This window comes from Cottoperca gobio, chromosome 9 (genome assembly GCF_900634415.1).
Source record: "Cottoperca gobio chromosome 9, fCotGob3.1, whole genome shotgun sequence".
Classification (NCBI taxonomy): Eukaryota; Metazoa; Chordata; class Actinopteri; order Perciformes; family Bovichtidae; genus Cottoperca; species Cottoperca gobio.
Window position 1 is genome coordinate 2,304,427 of NC_041363.1, and position 18,028 is coordinate 2,322,454.

General features: G+C 43.0%; 2 protein-coding genes and 1 long non-coding RNA gene across 3 annotated transcripts; 1 reads left to right on the forward strand and 2 right to left on the reverse strand.

Moving 5' to 3' along the window:
• Window positions 1-4,826: 4,826 nt before the first annotated feature.
• LOC115014076 (methylcytosine dioxygenase tet3-B-like) lies at window positions 4,827-7,174 on the reverse strand. Its single transcript, XM_029440727.1, has 3 exons — window positions 7,045-7,174; window positions 6,550-6,957; window positions 4,827-4,910 (listed from the first exon to the last, which is right to left on the reverse strand). The coding sequence occupies exons 2-3, from the start codon at window positions 6,922-6,924 to the stop codon at window positions 4,851-4,853; spliced, it is 435 nt and encodes a 144-aa protein (XP_029296587.1). The 5' UTR covers window positions 6,925-6,957; window positions 7,045-7,174; the 3' UTR covers window positions 4,827-4,850.
• Window positions 7,175-12,725: 5,551 nt separating this feature from the next.
• On the forward strand, window positions 12,726-16,712 carry LOC115013502 (very long-chain acyl-CoA synthetase-like). The gene is made up of 10 exons (XM_029439849.1): window positions 12,726-13,209; window positions 13,644-13,853; window positions 13,974-14,132; window positions 14,266-14,390; window positions 14,602-14,796; window positions 14,975-15,065; window positions 15,159-15,357; window positions 16,020-16,117; window positions 16,294-16,424; window positions 16,507-16,712. Exons 1-10 carry the CDS (start codon window positions 12,726-12,728, stop codon window positions 16,678-16,680), a joined length of 1,866 nt encoding a protein of 621 aa, XP_029295709.1. The 3' UTR covers window positions 16,681-16,712.
• On the reverse strand, window positions 15,813-16,389 carry LOC115013503 (uncharacterized). The gene is made up of 3 exons (XR_003832805.1): window positions 16,265-16,389; window positions 15,994-16,097; window positions 15,813-15,864 (listed from the first exon to the last, which is right to left on the reverse strand). It is a non-coding gene; the product is annotated as an uncharacterized LOC115013503 (long non-coding RNA).
• Window positions 16,713-18,028: the final 1,316 nt, after the last annotated feature.

The window sequence follows — 18,028 nt, forward strand, 5'->3', positions numbered from 1 at the left end:
TATGAGAGATATAGTATAGAATAGACATAAAACGATAAAGAAGGATTATATAGAGCGAGAGAGGATAAGAGAGAGAGAGAGAAACATAGTAGATATAGAGATGATTAGAATATTCCAGTAATACAATATCTCTAGATATTATCTATATAAGATATCTGTATAAGAGAAACATATATATAGAGAGATAAACATAGATATTGAATATATATCTATATCTTTATATATATATCTATTATATAGAGTAAATATATTATCCAAATAAACCTAGAATATATATATCGGCTCGCGAGAGAGAGAGAGAGAGAGTGTGTGTGTGTGTGTGTGTGTGTGTAGCAGCATAGTAGAGGGGCTGACATAAAGAAACAGGATGAAGGTGGTCGGGAGATGTATGTGTGTTGAGGGGGGGGTCGGGGGAAGGGTCCCCTCTATGCCTGTCAATTATCTCCTCTGCTCTCCTTCCCTAAACAATGCCTCTGGTATGTGGTTTCGCTGAGCACCATCTGTGTTCAGGGCTGCCTGCAATAACTGGACTGGACTGGACACACACACACACACACACACACACACACACACACACATACACCCTCTCAAAGAAGCATCACAACCCCCCCACATCCTCTGTCTCTGACAGCACCCTGAATGCACAATTACACAGCAAAGCTGACGCAAAGAGAAGGAGCACAGAGACTTTGCAGCTTCATGAGAAGCACACGTTAGAGCTACAGACCACTGCTCATCAAAACATGCGAACACGATGTGATTGCATTTCCTTTACACGCAGTCCGTGCGAGAGTGACATACCAAGCATATTTTGGAAGCCGGCGTTCACAATGTTTACATTCTTGAACTTTTTTAGAGCAGACATCAGTGCTGAACACAACCACACAAATCAAGAGGGAATGGTTTCGTCCAGTCACCAGGTAGCGCTGCTTTTATAAACTGCAAATGATCAGCTGTTGTGAAGAGAGAAGTTTAACAAAAGTGTTTGTTAAGATATGAAACACAGTGAAAGACGTGCCAGAGTGAACAGGGCTGCTGAATTGGTAACCGCCGTAAGACGAGACAAAGTCAGCGAAAGTTCAAGCAGGCTGGCGAAGACGCAGCGGATCGAGGCGAAACAGGACAGACAGCGAGAGGCAGACAGAGACGCAGAGACGGAGAAGGGAAACGAAAGATAAGTGTGGCGTGGTGAGGCAGCCACACAGTGACACAGCATTGTGGTGTCTGTCTGACGCTCTCATATGGCATGGGAAACCCCCTCCGCTGACGTCAGACGGGCCACGTGTGTGTATGTGTGTGTGTGTGTGTGTGTGTTTATGTGTGAGCAGAGGCGTGTTTGTGGTAAGCTGGACAGCGCGAGCGGCTGCTTGGCTTCCATGTGCTTCGCTACAGGTGGCCGGGCAGCACTTGAAGCCGCAGTCGACACGTTTAATAGGACGAGTCTCTGCGGTCAAGGGAGGGTTGTTACAAACATCGAGGAACCTTCCCTCCCCATCACAGCCTTTAATGGACACCCACACACGCAGATCACATCCTTCACTGTTGCTGTTGTCTACTCACATTTAACTAAACTACACACCAACACCTTGACAACGAGGGACGCACGATGTTGGAGTTGATGAACGCAATATTACGCCGACTGTTATCGTGAAGGCACACGATGCAGACATTGTTGTGGTTGTGTGTGTGTGTGTGTGTGTGTGTGTGTGTGTGTGTGTGTGTGTGTGTGTGTGTGTGTGTGTGTGTGTGTGTGCTGTACTTGTGTAGAAGCACTTTGAAACATAGGAAGGGTGCTATGTAAATACAATCTGACCTGTTTGATAGCGTGTTGTGAGGACGCTGAGCGCTGGTTAGTTTACCTGCAGTGAGATGAATGCGTGTATACAGCACTGCACATCCTCATGGTACGTTCATCTTTAACTTTGTTTATTGTGTGTTTTCTCTCTTTTATGGCAAACTAGTTACACTCAAAATACATGTGTAGGGAGGTGAAGGGAGAGTTCGCACCCTTGCATTATTTAGAGGATATCATCATATGAGTATTATTAACATTATTTTATTTTGACCTGATATATCGCGACACCCCTTTCTCCTGGATTTACTGTGTGTAGTCTGCTGAACTGTGCCTTTAATAGATTGTATGCAATTGAACAGCCAGGTGTTAAAGCTGCTGCTCGTACTCACATTGTTCAATAGGGAGCAGTTGTCAGGATAAGATGGAGGGATGGTGGGGGAGGGGCATTATCGACGGATGAATGGACGCTTGGTTAAGAGCTTATGGAGAAAAGCTTCTGCGCGCCTGATGCTGCAACACACGACGCTCCCCATTGTCAGCGGAGACAGTGGGACAAGGCCAGAGGTGGTGTTTTGAAATGAAGCTGTAGATAGTTATCATTCTGTAACGATATCTGATGAAATATCCTCCAGGGGGGGGCACAAGAAGGCGTGGCCTGGCTGTGGCCTCCATTATGAGAGCCAGACAACATGTCCAGTTTGTTTTTAAAGCCCCAAAAGCCTTTGCATCACTGCCCTCCATTACAGATGGTTAGGATGTGTGATTCATGAGACTACAGATCTAGTGAAGCATTCTGACTACAGTGTTACATTGTGGTTACTTTTCCGACATACACAGAGGAACTAGTAACAACTGCAACAGTTCATATGTTGCTCCAATATTATAAGCATGAAACGGTGCATATAAACAAGACTGAGACCCTTTTTACACCAAACGAGTACACGCAGGTTTCTTAAACACGGGAACACCCGCATCGCATTGCCAGTAGATGAGTGTGCTGTTCTGATTTGTTTCTCCGCCGTGTCAAGTATCTATCTATATATATATATATATATATATATATATAGATATATAGATATATATATTTGTGGACAGACGAACAAAGACGCTTTTAATGTGTGTGTTTTATGATGATCAGTCAAATGATGTTTCTGCCACAGGAGGCTGGTGGCTTTGAGTAAAGCACATTTATTGTGTGTTAATAAATTATAATAAATGTCTAAATCCCTGTTGATTTGATATATTACATATTTACGTCAATGCACGTCACCTGAAGCTGATCAATACTGTGACTACTGCAGGGTTATTTGTCCCGGGAATGATTGAGCTAAATGCTAATGTTAGCATGCTAACATACTCACAATGACAGGTATAGTGTTAATAACCGTCTCAGTTTAGCATTTAGCGTGCTAACATTAGCTAACTATGTATGGAGGAGCATGTTTCGCAGGTAATACACACATAGAAATGTTTGACCTGATGATGGAGCTACTTGAAAGCTGAGGGATCACCAAACACACAGATCCTCGTCTGTGTGAAGTCTGTACTACATTTCATCGAGCCAATCGTTCTCAAGACATTTCACTCAAAACCACAAAAGTGTGTGTGAATGTTGGTACAAACGTTTGTGCCAATCCGTCAAGTAGATGTGTAGAACCAGATCTGGTAAATCAAAAGATGAGTAAACTATTGTGGGTTTGTCCTAAATCTGAACAAGCAAGGGCTAGCTTGAAACAGCAGCAGCAAATGTCCCGAGAACGTCCATGATAGAGTGCAGATATATGCTGGATGAAGAATGAAATGGGGGGGGGGTTTGGTTGAATAGAGGTAGAGTTCCCTCAGAGGTCGGGGAGGGTATAAACTTCTATTACTACTCAACAACAAGAGCCAAACAGCAACAGTCGCCCACATTTCTGTCCCATGAACCACTAAAACAATTGATTTAATCCTGCAGGAGTCCCCCACGTGTTGTTGCTGCCACTTTAGAAAGCTCTCCCCAGACAGGACAGGCCTCAGCAATGCTGAAGGAAACCCTGAGTTCTGAGGAACTCTTGACTTCAGCTGTTCAACATCTTATGTCCTTATCTGCAAAGTCATCTTCGCCTCTGATCTACAGATCTGGGCCTACAGGTATAGTGTGAGTCCAAACGTATATACACTTCACCCAGGTGATGCTACACTGCAACAACCCCTAATATTATATATATATTCTAACTCTTAAATAAATCACATGTAAAAAGGTTCTCAGACCTTTTTGTCAGGTCTCCATTTAAAACTAGAAAATCTAGCAATTGAGTGAAAGTCAAAAAGTTTCTACTTGTATAAAAGTATTTCACCAGATCAGTGTTTAAATTACTACATCATTAATTGTTTTAATATATTACCGACTGCAAGGTATTACATTAGGCCTATCATGTTAATACAATATCAGTTTATTTTATTATATATATATTATTATATCAGGCACTAGATAGATGAAGAGGTTCTCTTAAAAATACGTTTTGAATGGATTTCAAACGAGTGTGATATAAATGAAATGATCTGTTTTAAACCAGCATGTCAGTGTGGTCCCGTGAAGGCTTTAAAAGTGTCTTTGCAAGATAATAATAAAACATTTTGAATATTTTAGCATGGAAATAGCTGTTCTTTGGAACTAGTAACACATGTTCTGGCACATTTCATTTCAGAAATATTGGTAATAGTATTGGCCCTCAAAAACACCTGGGGCTGCCGTATTCATGCCATGTAACAGCTCGGTGCTACATACTAAGAAACATTCAACACTAACCACGTTTTCATCAAATGTAACCAACATTTTGAGAAACTAAATACAAATTACTGCTTGTTTCCATTTCAAGATTCTTTCCCAATGTTTGCTGTTTCCACTCAGGGTTTGTTATGCACAAAATAGAGATGTGCTTTAGAAGAGGTCATGTTGTGTGAGAGTGTAGAAACAGTGGCCACGTGTTTGTGCAGTAGCTGTCCATTCCTCGCTCATGCTGTACAAGCCCAGTCTGGTTTTTCCTGCTTCTCCTCCTCCAACCCTGCTGACCATTTACTGCATCTTCCCGTCCTGCTCCTTGACTTTACAGCCCTTCCCCCTCTGTTTAAGACGCTGATGCACGTACACACACACACACACACACAAACACACATGCACTTCCATTAACACATAAGTGCACACTGAGTGCTAAACATGCACTCTTTCTCTTTCTTCACACACCCACACGCACACAAATACAAACTGGCCTAAGGTTAACCCCCACCATGATTCGAAAGCCTCAGAGGTCAAAGGACAAAGCCCCGGCAACTGCAGGAATTCTACACTGCTGCTGTTTGGTAGCTCTCGCAGTCTCTCAGCCATGCAAAACACACACACACACACACACACACACACACACACACACACACACACACATACCAAAACTAAGAGTTTTCACTGCTTTATCTTAAAGACAATACTCAAGTAGGATCTATACCCACGAAGTTACCATTCATATCCTCAGCACACACACACACACACACACACACACACACACACGCACACACACACACACACACACACACACACATACCAAAACTAAGAGTTTTTCACTGCTTTATCTTAAAGACAATACTCAAGTAGGATCTATACCCACGAAGTTACCATTCATATCCTCAGCACACACACACACACACACACACACACACACACACACACACACACACACACACACACACACACACACACACATACCAAAACTAAGAGTTTTCACTGCTTTATCTTAAAGACAATACTCAAGTAGGATCTATACCCACGAAGTTACCATTCATATCCTCAGCACACACACACACACACACACACACACACACACACACACACACACACACACACACACACACACACACACACACACACACACACACACACACACACATACCAAAACTAAGAGTTTTCACTGCTTTATCTTAAAGACAATACTCAAGTAGGATCTATACCCACGAAGTTACCATTCATATCCTCAGCACACACACACACACACACACACACACACACACACACACACACGCACACACACACACAAATACTCATAATCTCTCGGTTTAGTCATTTTAGATGAATTGTTTGGTCTATAAAATGTCAGAAAATAGTAAAAAATGATCCCAGTTTGTTAAAATGTCTTGTTTTGTCGGTCCAAAGAGATTCACTTTAATTAAACAGAGAAAACAGAGAAATCTCCACATTTGAGAGGCTGAAAACAGCATTTTCCGCCATTTTTGCATGAAAAACTAGATCAGAATTTGTTTTCCGTCAACAAACCCACTGAAATCACTAAAAGTCGCCATCTTTTACATATTTAGCTTTTTTTTATCTTGTAACACACTTTGTAACTTTGTTTAGAAAAGTGCTATATAATTAAAGTATATTATTTATTTACGCTACAGTCGCCATGCTTTCTGCTTGTTTTAGTAGTTTCTTGTAATCATGTTGCATCATTGTGTGACGTGTGCTCTACAAAGATATATCTGAGTTCTGTTCTCATGTAGAAGTGGAGTGGCTGTGGAAGCACATTTATAAACCTAGATGTTTGTGACATCTGTAAGGAAAGTGCTGGATGCACTCCCTGCTGTCCGCTCATGTTCTCCTCAACTACCTTGAGCATGTCACTACTCACATGCTTCTCCTGGGTGCTCATGTGACTCCAAACTACCTTCAAACACAATTCCCATAAAACATTAAATGTAGTATTGTTGCACAATAAACATGTCTGTACCTCGCTGACCTCGCTGACCTCCCACTCATTCCGTCTCTTCTTCAGCTGGTCACATTTGCGCAGCTTGCAGATCTGCTTGCCCGTCTTGCGGTTCACACAGTTTGCGCAGGTACCACAGTTGTCTTTGCGGAGGCAGGGAGTGCAGCCGCCACATTTCTTCCTCCTTTTCTTCTGGTCAACGTTGGCGTCCGACGTGCCATCGAAGGGAGACAGAGAGAAGAGCCCCGCTTGCTCGTGTTCGGTCTCAATATATTTGCTCAGAGGAGACGTCGTCTCTAAAGATTTCGTTTGCAAGTGGAGAGACTGAGCCTCCTTCGCATCCATGGAGAATTCATAAATGTCCTGCGGTGGCGGACCGGGCCGAGGCCTGGGCATGGTGACTGTCCTCGCTTGTGTCTATTCTGTCTCCTAATTAGTCAAAAAAAGCAAAAGTTTAAAAGGTTAGTTTAAAATCAACAGCGTTGAAATGTACCATGGATATTTGGCTGCACTTACTGCACGTTTATCTGCTGTTAAAGAAGAAAGTTTGGTCGGGAGACAACCTGCTGGGGAAAGGCTCAATCCCCCTGACTCTGTGTGTAAAACGTTGGCTGAATGTTCATCTTGTCTTCTCGTCCGAGCCCTCCAGGGACAGCTTGATTATTATGTTGTTTTCTCGGTCACCCGGTTGGACCTAGAGCACCCTGGGTGTAACTTGCAGTATGGAGTCCATGTTTCCGGGCTACCCTTTGGGATGGTTGGCGGTCCAACACAGCCTGGGTGGCGTAGCTGGAGCCTGGAGAGTCATGCCGGTGTCTGCACAGTCTGGGCACATTCTGGATGGACAAAGGGATCAAACTAAATGAATCGATGCTCGAATACCAAAGAACTAAGTATTCATACACATTTCTTTTCTAGGTTTCCAGTGGGGACATTGAATGTTTGACTTATGGTCAGTGTGGACAGTATCCGCTAACTCTTGTGTGCTATGGTTAAATAAAACGTGTGCATTTAAAAGGAATGTGTCTTTTTATTTCCCTCCACATAAAAGATCTGATATACATCAAATATAACAATGTATGTAGAAGTTTTATAGTTATAAATCAGTGCAGGACAAGATGTGTGTTCATGCTTGGAAGTTAGGAAGTGGTTTTGCTAACAAGTGGCTAAATGAGACGAGTACACGTCATCACAGCCGAACACGAGATCATGACTGTGAGTCAACCTACTCTCAAGTATAAGGTCTCTGATACACACAATGCTCTGTTTAAGGCAACATGTATCAGATTATCAGATGTCACTTCACAAAGTATTTAAGTATCTGGTATACAGTAGCTGTGCAGCATGTGAGACGTGCTTCGCTTTATATCGGAGTTCAGTCTGATTGCTGTCTGGATACTGTCTGGTTTTCCAAACACAGCTGTCAGTGCGGTGCATGCACTTGGCTCGTAGCCATACAGGCCTACGTGAGCAGTTTGAGAAGATACTGTGCTTTAATGGCAGACCCCACATGGACGGGGGGCTTATGTCTCCCTGAATGAAAGACGGGGGTGATAAGTTGATGCCAGGGACAGTCCTCTTTGTCTTGTGGTCACACGCTCCAGTCAACCATCAATAAAGGGAATTGTGCAGAGAAAACCCAACGTTTCTTTGCTCCTGCTGGTCTCAGCCCCCTCTGAACATGTTTTTCTTAACAGCGATGCAGCAGAGGGTAAAACTATACAATACGTAGGCTACTTTCATTTATTTTAACTTTACCCTTGTGATTTAAAATGAATATGAAAATCATTAAGCTTATTGTTTTTGTTGCAGTGGAATTAACTGTTGCTGGTGTTTGTAGTTGTTTTGCTTTCTGGCCGTGAGCGTAACACTAATAAAATATATAATAATAAGCTCTAATCCTCTTCGGTATAAAATAGACTTATTCAATAACCAATCATTTCCCCTAAACGCTGGGGTAAAACAAAGTATAGACCATACGAATATATATCCACATGTTCTTTATTTGACCTACAATCTGAACTTTTAGCTCGTCTACCTTTTTCTTTTAGCAGAATCGCATAAAACATAAAACATATAAGTAAAATGTATGCCTCAAAACTTCTTAGTTTGGGACACAGTAGATGCATGGTGTAAATGATAGTTTGAAGTATTTGCTGTGAGTTGAAGCTAGCTAAACCTGTTCACTGTGCAGTAGCATTGCTTTAGGACAAGTTGCAGGTAAAGTCAGAAAACGTCCTTACTAAATACGACATGACACAAATGTGTGACAACCAAATAGTTCCTGTTTTTCCCTCCACAAGTTGTCTAATTGCAAAATCATGAAAAGCCTCCACTAAGGTGCACGCATCATGCATCGCGTGTCAGCCGCACGCGCAGTGCCAGCTCCGCACGTGGTCTAATCAACACTTTGAGCACTGTAAATCATCTGGTCTCTGTTGTGACTGTAACTGTAAGCCCACGTGGTCGCGACATGGCCAGCCCACACCAATTAAAGCAATCAGATAAAAACATGCATCAGATTTACATTAAGATAGTGCTCATTATCTGCAACACACACACACACACACACACACACACATTAGGGCTGTGAGTGGGATACTTTAAGGTGACAAAAACAGCACTTTCCCCGGGTGTGAATACACACTTTGCTTTATATCCACGTGACAGCCTCGAACTCTGCGATCCTATACGTCACCAATAACAATAACTTTATATTTCTATATTATGCATTCATGATGTCATCCATAATATCTTTACGCAACTTCCAGGTGTGTCATATATGAGCTGTAGCTGAATAACGCAGCTCAGAATGTGTTGTTGTGTTGTAAAGTGTGTTAATAGGAAAACAACATTCATAATATTCACAATTAAGAGAGACAACGTACCACCCGCCGCGGTGAGGGGCTCTGTCAGTGTTTCGATATTCCTCTTCAGCCTTCACACAAGTTTGCAAAATGAAAATAAATGATTAAAAACAACTCTGTCAAAAGAACTTATGCATACAAAGAATGATTAAAGCTAAAATGCACCTATAAAAACCTTTCCACTTATAAAAAGTACTCGTGCACAATAGGGGAGAGAGGGGGGAAAGTTGTAGCCTAATGACATAACTCTGATTTAAAGCCGATATGAGAGAGACATAGGGAGAGAGAGAGAGAGAGAGGGGGGGGGGGGGGGGGGGGGAGAGGGAGGGAGAGGGGTTGTATTTTTTGGAGGGGTCATCAGTAAATTATGGAGTGGACTACTGCCAGCTGGAGCAAGAGGCGGACGAGGGATTCATGCAGAATGGGGGGGATACATGAGGATACATCCCCATTGTACCCTCATGCCACGGGGATGTGGGGGTTAAAACTGGCCCATGTGACGAGTCAAAGTGGTCATTTGAGGAAAAATGTTTGAAACGGCCATTATAATGTTGTAATGACATGTTTCTAATTGGTAACTTGTAAAATAATGTCTGGCTGGGTTTTGAAGGCAGATGTTCACTAACAGTGCAGCTTCTTTATTCAGCTCAGTGACTGAACTCATGTTTTCACTAAAACTCACTCCAGAAATACTTCTCACGTGCATGTCTGATCTGATCTGACTCATAATTATAATAATAATTAAAAAAAAAGACACATTTCAGGCGTAACATGTGGAAAAAACCACAAGGTGGAGACAAATGCACATGCAGCCAAAGACTGTCACAGTATGATAAACATTATATAAATGAATGTGGACCGGAACATGTTGGGATATATATATTATATATATATATATATCTATACATAATATATATATCTAATCTATATATATATCATATCTATATACATTATATATATTAGATACATATATATATATATTCAGATATACTGATCTATATGTATCATATATATATACTTATCTATATCTCTATCTTCTATCTCTCTCTATATGGCTACGCTGTCTCTTCCTGCTCTCTCTCTCTATTATCTCTGATCTCTACTCCGATACTCTCTATATATCTTATTGCCGCCAGCTCTATCTCTCTATCTACTATCTATCTCTATCTCTCCCCTCATAACCTCTGTCCTCCTATCTATATCTCTACATCTATATCCTGTATCTACTAGAGAATACCTAAGACTACTCTACATACCTACTCTATATATCTATCTCCTCTCTCTCTCATCTTCTCTCTATATCGCGTCTCTCTCTCTCTCTCTATCTCTATCTCTCGCCTATCTCTCATCTATATATATTCTATCTCATATATCTCTATCTCTCACGATCTTACTCGGCCTCTGTCTCTCCTTACTCTCTACTCCTCTCTCTCTACTGTTCTATTATATTCTACCTATCTATATCTCCTCTCTCTACTTGTCCTCCCTATCTATACTATCTCTCTCTCTCTCTATCCATCTATCTCTATCTAAATCAGCTTCTCTCTATATATATATACTATCCTCTCTACTCCTCTCTCTGATCCTCCTATTCTCTGTCTGACTATCTCTCATCTCCTCTACCTATATCTACTCTCTATCTCTCGATCCTCTCTATCTTCCCCCCGGCCCCTCCCTCTATCTCTCTCCTCTCTCTCTCTATCTCTCTCTCTCTATACTCTCTCTCTCTCTCTGTGACTATCTCTCTCTACTCTCTCTCTCTCTTGTATTCATATATATATATTATAATATCTTTATATGTATTACTATATATTATACATATATTACATATACATATATATCTCTATATATATTATATATATATAGATATAGATATATTATATATTATGTATAGATATATATTATATATATATAATACAAAGTTCTGTCAGATTTAGGACTTTTATCACAGGACGTTACAACTAATCTTTCACACCCATAAATAAAACTATACACACACTCCAGACATCTAACCTAATGTAGAAGAGTGCACTGCTGTTGTCTAATAAGTGTCTCAACCATCCTAATATTAGAAAATATGTTTTATTTTATTCTTTTATGATCCGTTTGCTGCTTTCAACTAAATGAATCTTTCATCTGATAACTCTGTCAGGGTCAACACGACTGTTTAAACAGTAACTTGACCAAACAGTGTCACACATGTGTTCAGGCTCTAGGTCATATTTCATTTCCATTGTGCACATTTTGTTTTCCAATGGAGAGGCGGAAGCTGCCGTGGCGCAAGGCATTACATGACCACCGAGCTCTGATGTGGACCTCTGCTGAGCAAGAGATAAGAGCACGAGGCGCAGAGAGCGTCACGTGACACAAAGAAAACATTCACAATCACAAAACGCAACATCTTATTTAGCCTTAAACAAAACATAAACAATATAAATAGACAATAACAGGTACACGTTATACTGATGTTTATAAAGCATGATTGTATAAGTTGTGTGGTGAATAACATGTCACGTGGTGTCAGTGTGTTGGACTCAACGTGTGCAGGTCGTTGACACACCTGTGTGACAAGCAGAGATTGTTTCAGGCTTCACAATGAGTTATTATTGGTAACACTTGTGCACTTCTGACAACATGAGGATAACACACATAAAGTAGGATCACAGAAAGGGGAGAGGATGTATTTCCACGAGGGGGGGGGGGGGTGGCGCGGATCGATCTAAATAACCGATGTACCGATACAATCCATCAATACTTGCGTGATAAGATCGATACTTAAGAGTCAGTGTCCTCTACTTTACTACACAACTCCCGTTCTGCATGTGCACCGTAAACTAACACCTCTCACAACGCACATCAGTATCACTGCCCCTCCCCACACACACAAACATGCGCACACACCTACAGAGGAGAGGTGAGAACCCCCCCCCCCTCCCCACACACACAAACATGCGCACACCACCTACAGAGGAGAGGTGAGAACCCCCCCCCTCCCCACACACACAACATGCGCACACACCTACAGAGGAGAGGTGAGAACCCCCCCCCCTCCCCACACACACACATGCGCACACACCTACAGAGGAGAGGGTGAGAACCCCCCCCCCCTCCCCACACACACACATGCGCACACACCTACAGAGCAGAGGTGAGAACTGGATTTACTTGGTCCAATGCAAAGTATCACACACCCATAACTCTCCACTCAGGAGCTCTCGTGTTACTCCCCCAGGGGGGAGTCTTGGTCAAAGTTCAGGGGCGTTAACTCAGTACACGTCCGTGTTGAGCTGCAAACCCTCGCAGACTCGTTGCAGCCAGGCTGACTGCGTGATGATGGAAGCATATATTCTGTACTCCGCTCTTGCAGGCTTGGCACTTCTGCCAGTGTTGCTTTACTGGAGAAATCCTTATTTCTTTCAAGATTTAAGTTTCACAATTGCTTCAATTAAAATTGGTATAAGGATGAGCAAAGTGAAGAGGCAGAAACCCTTCTACAGTATTTTGGATTGTTTTCTGGACAAAGTGGTGAAGCAGCCGGACAAGAAGTTCCTCGTGTTCGAGGACAGCTCCTACACTTACAGCCAAGCAGACAAGGAGAGCAACAAGGTGGCCAGGGCTCTGTCCACGCAGGCCGGCCTGCAGGAGGGGGACACGGTGGCTCTCTTCCTTGGCAACGATCCGCAGTTTGTGTGGATGTGGCTCGCACTGTCCAAGTTGGGATGCAAAGCTTCTTTATTGAACCACAACATCAGATCCAAATCTTTGCTGCACTGCTTCTCGTGCTGTGACGCCACGGTGCTGGTCGCTGGTGCCGGTGAGCTGAGAGACAGAACATTATCCTCTGTGTGCTTCACTGCAGTTAGTTATGTGTCTAGTGTTGCATTAGAAGTATAAGGAGAGATGCCTCTCTGTCACTTATCCATGAATGAAATGCTCTTTTTAATTATGATCTGACCTTTATTGTACTGTTGAGGCTGTTGCTGATATTGATGAAATAAATGTATTTAAACATGAAGGCATAACATGAATAAGAACTTTTAAAACATAAAATGTGACCAAGATGCATCCTAAAAGATAAAAACAAAACATTAAACCAGTCCTCTGCTGCAGAAACTTAAATGACCTCCAGTTTCTTATTAACTAACAATACGTAGATATATCTGTAATAAGCTTATATCGGCAGATTCCCATGATTGTTATCTCCGTGTTCTTCGTCACTGCCCTGACGTCCTCCTCTCTGTCCCTCAGACCTGCGGGAGGCTGTAGAGGAGGTGTTGCCCAGCTTGACCCAGCAGGGCGTCCGTGTGTTCATCCTCAGCGAGGTCTGTGATGTGGAGGGCATCGAAAGCCTCTCTGTTCACATTCAGCAGGCCTCAGACCAGCCTCTGTCACCTGAGCTGAGGGCCAACGTTACCCTTAAGAGTCCCGCGCTGTACATCTACACCTCAGGAACCACAGGTAGCCTGACCGTCTCTTCTAATCTGCACGTGTGTGTGTTTGAGTGTTCAGGCGTTGAGCTGCAGAGGTAGGACGTGAACAAATGTGTGTTATGCTTCTAATGCTGATGTTTTCTTTTAGGGCTTCCCAAGGCAGCTGTGATCAACCAGGAGAGGGTATGGATGTCATCTTTCTGTCAGGCCATCTCAGGCGTACGCTCAGACGATGTCCTCTTCGTGTACCTGCCTCTCTACCACACTGCTGGATTTCTGATGGGACTTTGTGGAGCCATAGAAAGAGGTAACTCCTGAGATGATAAAACTATTAAAGGTTGAACTGACTCAGGTATATGACCTGTAATAACACTTGAGCTGTGTGTTATACTGTTTACAACTCCTTTATATGCTGCTGATCTGTGCCTCTTCATCTCCAGGCATCACTGTTGTTTTAAGACGGAAATTCTCCGCCTCCCAATTCTGGAACGACTGCAGAAAGTACGACGTGACTGTTGTTCAGTACATAGGAGAAGTGATGCGCTACCTGTGCAACACACCTGAGGTGACGCTCAGGATAACCTCCCCTGTGGTTAACAACCACCTGTTGCATTCTACATTTATGTTTCTTTCTGTTATTTGTTTGTAAAACCTTCTGAACTCATGTTGATAAATGTAGCTTTGCATGGACAGCTACACCTGCAGCATCAGACTGCTCTCACAACCAAAGCAAACATAATGTGACGTTTCCTTCGCTCTTCTTCGTTCTTCTTCAGAGAGACAATGACAGAGATCATCAGGTCCGATTGGCTTTGGGGAACGGGATAAGGACCGACACCTGGGTGAATTTCCTGCAGCGATTCGGGGACATTCGTATCTGTGAGTGCTACGGAGCGACAGAAGGAAATGTTGGCTTTGTCAACTACTGTGGCAAAGTTGGAGCTATTGGCAAAGAGCATTTTCTCCACAAAGTAAGATGTTGTTGTTTGTTGTAGGGTAACATTTAACGCCATGGGACGAACTTGCAGCTGCAAATTGCATCATTACAATATAAATAGCACATATACACAGATGCTGCATGAATTTAAATGTGCAAAACAAGATTCTTTATATGACTAATCACTTTATAATCTTCTGCATGTTTCTCAGATGGCATATAATTATGCCCTCATCAGGTACGACACAGAGAAAGAGGAGCCGGTCAAAGACTCCAGAGGATTTTGTATTAAAGTGCCCGCTGGTGAGCCACATGTCCTCCAAAGATATCTCTCCCTCGTGACCTCTTCTAGCTTTTACTAAAACACATCACAACGCTTGCTGCTCTCGCCCGCAGGAGAGACCGGTTTGCTGGTGGCGAGGATCGGAGAAAGTACACCTTTCAGCGGCTACGCCAAGAACAGTCAGCAGACAGAGAAGAAGAAGGTGAGAGATGTGTTTGTGAAGGGAGACCTCTACTTCAACAGCGGCGACCTCCTAAAGATAGACAGCGAGGGATTCATCTTCTTTCAAGACCGCATTGGAGACACGTTCAGGTGAGTGGTAGAAGAAAACTGAACACGGTCGACATACTGAGCGAATAATAAAGACAAGACATCTGGGAACAAGGTCACAGCCTGAACCTTAGAACCTTTGTAGCTTTATGTTACTCAGAGTTATCAACTCCACTTATGTTTGATGAGTCGGACAATAACCATCCATCCATCGTCTACCGCTTATCCGGGGTCGGGTCGCGGGGGCAGCAGCTCCAGTAGTGAACCCCAATCTTCCCTTCTCCGGGCCACATCCTCCAGCTCCGACTGGGGGTCCCGAGGCGTTCCCAGTGAGGAGATATCATCTCTCCACCGAGTCCTGGGTCTTCCCCGGGGTCTCCTCCCAGCTGGACGTGCCTGGAACACCTCCCTAGGGAGGCGCCCAGGTGGCTCCTTACTAGATGAACCACCTCAACTGGATCCTTTCAACGTAAAGGAGCAGCGGCTCTACTCCGAGTCTCTCCTGATGGCTGAGCTTCTCACCCTCTCTCTAAGGGAGACGCCACCCGTCTGAGGAAACACATTTCAGCCGCTTAATAACTATACAATAATAACTAATATAACATTACATTTCACTATATTCAAGACCAATAAAAGTTATTATGTCAACATGTTCTGCAATGAATTAAAACAAGTTACCTGTCTTTGTTTGGTCATTATTACAGGTGGAAAGGAGAAAACGTGGCGACCACAGAGGTGGCCGATCATTTGCTGACGATAGACTGCGTCGAGGAGGCTAATGTCTACGGCGTGAAGGTGCCAGGTAACAACCAGTTAGAAAAGATGTGTACAAATGTAAAGATTTGAGTAAAGGCCTTTAATTTGAGTCTGTTTTGGATTCACATGCCCTTTAATCATAAACCATTGTGATCACGAGTCACTTATGAAACAGAAAGAAGTTCATACTCACGTCTTTCTGCGTTGACCTTGGCTGATTAGGACACGAGGGACGAATTGGAATGGCAGCAGTGAAGCTGAAAGAAAACATGGACTTTGACAGCAACGCTGCGTATCAGTACGTCAAGAACTGCCTCCCCAGCTACGCAAGACCATGCTTCATTCGCATACAGGTAAAGAACGTTTTGCGCAATACGATTCGAACACATATATCACGTTACAACCGTTACATAACCATCTGTGTTCGTCTGGCAGGGCGCACTGGTAGTAACTGGGACGTTTAAGCAAATGAAGGTGAAGCTGGCAGAGGAGGGCTTCAACCCTGACGCCATCAAGGACCCTTTGTTTTACCTGCAGGACAACAAGGGCTACGCACCCATGACTCAGCAGATATTCGACTCCATCGCAGAGGGAAGAATCAGACTCTGAACGAGTTCAAACTGGATTGTCAAGTTCAAATGTTTATGGGATGCCAAATAATGATGACCCGCACATTGAGCGTTCTTCTACAGCCCATTTCATGAGCTACTGCTACTGCTACTGGGGGGGGGGGGAATATTGTGTACTGACATATTTCAAATGATCATTTAGTTTGAAACTAAATATTTTTAAAACGTGATTGGTAAACAATTTCAAACAAGAATTTCTGTGTGAATGATTTACAGGCTGCAGCAGTTTGGGCGCTGTGGTAGTTTCCAGTGGAGTAGGAGTCGGAGGGGGGGGGGGACACGCTGTAGAACTGCGTCAGCTTTTTCAGAATATTTGTTGGCACCTCTGTAATGTTAAACACAGGAGATGCTGGGGAGGGACGGCGCCTGCAGCATCTCAAAACCTTCAAACGAAGCGGAAGCATTTAGAGCGACATCAGGTCAAGGTTTCAGCTCTTAATGATTATTGCTCTGCCTTTCACCTGCATGAAATTGATAAGACTCCTGTGTTATACGTGAACTCACCTTTGAACGCATTGTGAAAGTTTGAACAATGATTAGCCAGTGAAAGACATGTTGCTGAATAAAGTTTACTGCACAGACAGTACACCTGTGTGCCACATACCCAGCAGGAACCTCAGGATTTGGGTCATTCCTTATGTGAGACTCCAAGAGTTTTGCCTTCTCAGTCCCCTAAAACACACAGAAAGATATATATGATATATACACGTAGATCCTGAAACATTTCTGCGGGTTCCATACAGTAAATCAACTTTGTGTTACGTCCTCATCTGATATTTATTCCCAAAACACCGAGCATGAAGACAACTTACTGCCACTTGCATGTCTGATATGAGCCTGGAGGTCTTTCGGTCCAAAGGAGCGCAAAACAAACCAGAGAAGAAGAATCATGTCTGAGGTAAACAGGTGTGTTGGAGCTCATATTTATCCTTTACCCTGAGAAAACAAATGTAAAGCATATTACCAAACAAGCATCCTGTTTGAATTGAATTTATTCTGAGAGGGACGATGCAAGTTAGTCCCAATACAGAGCATGAAAGTGATGCAGAGTTCATAGCTGTAGCTAATGTTCAACGCTTGTCCTCAGTTGGGCTTTTCTATTTTACAAATAGACTGTGTTACCACGGGAACAAGAGGAAGTTTCTCTGATAAATGTAAGATTATTGGAGAAAAACTGGTTTTAAACAGATAGATTTCATAAAACTTAACAAACTGGGGTTTGTTTATGAAACGGGAAGACGACCAAGAATGTAGCAAAGGGAGTAAACCAGCTGAACACACACCACTGTTCCCATTGTTCCTCTCATGCTTTCAACATGTGGCTCTGA

Coding starts and splice junctions, on each gene's coding strand:
- LOC115014076 (XM_029440727.1), bottom strand. CDS start 6,924: ATGCCCAGGCCTCGGCCCGGTCCGCCACCGCAGGACATTTATGAATTC. Junction 4,911..6,549: donor AGGTCAGCGAGGTCAGCGAG/GTACAGACATGT, acceptor TACGTGCATCAG/CGTCTTAAACAGAGGGGGAA.
- LOC115013502 (XM_029439849.1), top strand. CDS start 12,726: ATGATGGAAGCATATATTCTGTACTCCGCTCTTGCAGGCTTGGCACTT. Junction 15,358..16,019: donor CGCATTGGAGACACGTTCAG/GTGAGTGGTAGA, acceptor TCATTATTACAG/GTGGAAAGGAGAAAACGTGG. Junction 16,118..16,293: donor CTACGGCGTGAAGGTGCCAG/GTAACAACCAGT, acceptor TTGGCTGATTAG/GACACGAGGGACGAATTGGA.